Source organism: Otolemur garnettii, unplaced genomic scaffold, assembly GCF_000181295.1.
Source record: "Otolemur garnettii isolate 467f Iridium unplaced genomic scaffold, OtoGar3 scaffold00061, whole genome shotgun sequence".
NCBI classification, from domain to species: domain Eukaryota; kingdom Metazoa; phylum Chordata; class Mammalia; order Primates; family Galagidae; genus Otolemur; species Otolemur garnettii.
This window is the reverse complement of record NW_003852456.1, coordinates 11,176,374-11,180,420: the sequence shown is the minus strand read 5'-3', so window position 1 is coordinate 11,180,420 and position 4,047 is coordinate 11,176,374. Positions and strand designations below refer to the sequence as shown.

General features: G+C 40.3%; 1 protein-coding gene across 1 annotated transcript in view; it reads right to left on the bottom strand.

Annotated features, from left to right (window-relative positions):
• The window catches only part of NEK1 (NIMA related kinase 1), a 103,478-nt gene that overhangs the window by 11,517 nt on the left and 87,914 nt on the right, over positions 1–4,047 (bottom strand). Inside the window, exon 30 of the mRNA XM_003792844.3 lies at positions 765–916. Within this exon, the coding sequence (XP_003792892.2) occupies positions 765–916 (152 nt within the window). The remainder of the gene's footprint in view (positions 1–764; positions 917–4,047) is intronic.

Below are 4,047 nucleotides of genomic sequence, written 5' to 3'. Positions count from 1 at the left end.
AAAAAAAAAAAAAATCTTACATTTATCTGGTACTTTAGTTTATTAAATAGTTTTATCATTTAAATTTGTTCAAACCAAACTTAATTTTTTTTTTTTTTTTGAGACAGCGTCTCAAGCTGTCACCCTGGGTAGAGTGCCGTGGTGTCATAGCTCATAGCAACCTCCAACTTGTGGGCTCAAGTGATCCTCTTGCCTTGATTTTTCTATTTTTAATAGAGATGAGTTCTTGCTTTTTTGCTCAGGCTGGTGTTGAACTCATGAGCTCAAGCCATCCACCCATCTTGGCCTCCCATGATGCTAGGATTACAGGTGTGAGCCACTGTGCCTAGCCCCAAACTCACTTTAAAGACATGGAAACTATGAACCAAAGTGTTTAAGTGACTTACTTAAGTCTATACAGTCAGTAAGTGGTAAACAGTGAAAAGTTAGCTATATGTCATTTTAAAAACTGTTTAGTTAAGTCTTCCTCTCTAGAATTTTTGAAATGCAAATGCAGAAATTCTGGGTTGGTGCCTATAGTTTTGGTGGCTAAGGTGCCAGCCAATATACCAGAGCTGGCAGGCTCGAATCCAGCCCTGGTCTGCCAAACAACGACAACTACAACCAAAAAATAGCTGGGCGTTGCAGTGGGCGCCTGTAGTCCCAGCTACTTGGGAGGTTGAGGCAAGAGAATTGCTTAAGCCCAAGAGTTGGAGGTTGCTGGGAGCTGTGGAAAAAAAAAAAGAAATTCTATTAATGGTATTTATTAACTGTATTATGCTTACACATCTTCAGAATCAGAAGGTCCCTCTTGAATGTGTTCATCTTCAATTTCATCTATTTCAAGATTGTCTTGAGGTCCATCTCCTACAACGGGGACATCTTTCAGGGTTCTGAACAACTTTGAGAGATCTGGAAGTGAACATGTCCTCAACATCTGAAAAAATGTCAATGGATCTTTTATTAAGAGTAAGAAAATTAAAAAAACAAAAATTAGAGCTAATGTTATTTTGTATGTATAATCATGCATATAGAACTAGAAGATTCAAAGGTGACTTGCACTGGGTTATGATAATTCTCTTGAATTTCAGCTCAGTATTTTTTCTTTCTTTCTTTCTTTTTTTTTTGATACAGAGTCTCACTTTGTTACCCTCGGTAGAGTACCATGGCATCATAGCTCATGGCAACCTCAAACTCCTGTGCTCAAGCAATTCTCTTGCCTCAGCCTCCCAAGTAGCTAGGACTAGAGAAGCCTACCCACAATGCCTGGCTATTTTTAAAGATAAGGTCTTGCTCTGGCTCAGGCTGGTCCTGAACCTGTAAACTCAGGCAATCCACCTGCCTCAGTCTCCCAGAGTGCTAGGATTACAGGCATGAGCCACTGCGCCCAGCCCAGGTCAGTATTTTTTACAGAGGAAACTAAATGTGTGAGTTATGCTTGGGTTTTAATGCAGGAACTCCCTTATATCTCTTTTAAACGATGGGGAGAGGTGTTTGTTTAGGTCTACATGTGGAACATGCTGGAAATCTGTCAGGAACTGAAGTGTGAAAAGTCGCCTATCGTCTCCTTACTTGCAGGTCATGTGACCCCTCTTTCCTAGTGTTTCTGCTAAGTGCTTCTCTGACCTTCCTGTGGCCAGCTTTCCCCACAAAGCACTGTCCAGTGCTGTGGAACAAGCATTTTGAAGGTGGTGCTGAGAGTCACTTGTACCAACATTAACAGCAAGGAGGAGGAACTGGGCCAACTGAGCTGAGGAAGAAACAACACATAGCTGAGGTGTTGAAATATGAGTCTGTGCTGGTAAGACAAGAGATAATAGGAACAGCCTCTGTCCATCAATCTTTCAACAATCAATGTGATGGACAGACAGGGCTCTGAAAGAAGTAACTAAATACATGATAATCTCTGGCAGTGGTTAACCCTGAAGGAACTCTGAGATCTGCTTATTCAAGACACCAAGAACCCTTACCAGATGGAAGACTGTGAGGGAAGCACAATGCTTAGCATGTTAATGAAAACTTACGTACTTGGCCAATGTTACTGGTACAATCTGTTTTTGAGAATGAAAAAGAAAGATTTCCTATACTTGAATATAATTTACATATTTATAGCACTCAAGGGAAAAAAATCATCATGAACTGTAAGTTGGAGAAACTGGTAAAAGCATACTGCTTGTTAAAGCACTTAATAAAATAGTACTGAAAGGATTTCACTGGCCAGACACAGTGGCTTAACACCTATAATCCCAGCATTCTAGGATGATGAGGCAGGTAGATCACCTAAGCTGAGGAGTTCAAGACCAGCCAGGGCAAAAGCAAGACCCCCCTATCTACTAAAAATAGAAAAACTAGCTGGGCATGGTGGTAAATGCCTGTAGTTCCAGCTACTCGGGAGGCTGAGGCAAGAGGATTGCTCAAGCCTAAGAGTTTGAGGTTACTGTGAGCTATGATGACACCATGACCCTCTACCCAGGGTGACAGAGTAAGATTCTGTCTCAAAAGAAAAAAAAGTATTTCTGGCTCAGTGCCCACAGCACAGTGGTTATGGCACCAGCCACATACACTGAGGGTGGTGGGTTCAAACCCAGCCCAGGCCAACTAAACAACCCAACTAAAAAATAGCTGGGCGTTGTGGCAGGCGCCTATAGTCCCAGCTACTTGGGAGGCTGAGGCAAGAGAATCGCTTAAGCTTGAGAGTTTAAGGTTGTTGTGAGCTGTGACGTGACACAGTGACTCTGTCTTAAAAAAAAAATAAAAAAGTATTTCCTTTGTTGAATTTCCTACTTTACAGAATTTACACTTTACTTTCTTTTGTAGAATTTACACTTTACTTGTTTATTATTTTAATACTTTGGACCATGTACATGTGTGTTACAAACCAGCAGTCTGTACTAGTATAAGTTTCCTTAGGTACCTACTAATCAATAAACAGCACATATGCATTATAGACTTACATTTGAGGGGACAATGAAAAAGAATACAATATTGTTTAGGTTCAGATTAATTTTAGCTGGCCCTGGTAAAATAACTTCAGGTCTAGTTTATTTCTTTCGGTAACTAAAATAATTGTGACAATCTAGAATAAAACAATACAGTTAGAAAGAAAGTTTAGGCAGTCGTGCAATTTGACAGCTTACCACTTGGAACAGGTTTATATCCAAATTCATGCTACCAACTGATAAACCCTTAATGCTCTTTCACAGATCCCCTGGATACATTGCTAAGTGTTAAGTAAAATATTCATCCTCAGTCAAAATAAATTTGTAAACACCTTTCAGTTATTATATAATTCTGAGTCTACTAATTTTTTTCATGTGGTTTAAAAAATATTCTAGGCCAGGTGCAGTGGATCACACTTACAATCCTAGTACTTGGCAGGCTGAGGTGGGTGGACTGCTTAAGCTCAGGGGTTTGAGACAAGCCTGATCAAGAGTAACACTCTGTCTCTAAAAATAGCCCGACCCTGTGGGGTCTCTTGCTCTGGCTGGTCTTGAAAAATAGCTGTGATGGACTTGTGTAGTTCAGGCTACTTGGGAGGCTGAGGCAAGAGAATCACTTGAGCCTAAGAGTTTGAGGTTGCTGTGAGCCATGATGCCAACATAGAGTGCCACAAAGTGAGATTCTGTCTCAAAAAAAAAGAATTCTGTATTTTTAACATCTATAGAAATTTTGAACATGTTTCCTGAGATCTTACTTTACTTATCTGTAGTTATTTTTCCAAGAGTCTCTACAAAATGAAAATTTATGCAACTCACATTTGATACCATTATAAAATGAAACAAGAGAGAATTATTTTAGAAAATTTGAAAATATCTTCTTAAAATGTATGTTTTCTTTAGTTTTTGTTGTTGGTTAGTTCTATTTTTCTCAAAAACTAAAAAGAACCAGCTCGGCGCCTGTGGCTTAAGTGGCTAAGGCGCCAGCCACATACACCTAAGGTGGCAGGTTCGAATCCAGCGCAGGCCCGCCAAACAACAATGACAGCTGCAACCAAAAAATAGCCGGGTGTTGTGGCGGGTGCCTGTGGTCCCAGCTACTTGGGAGGCTGAGGCAGGAGAGTCACTTGAG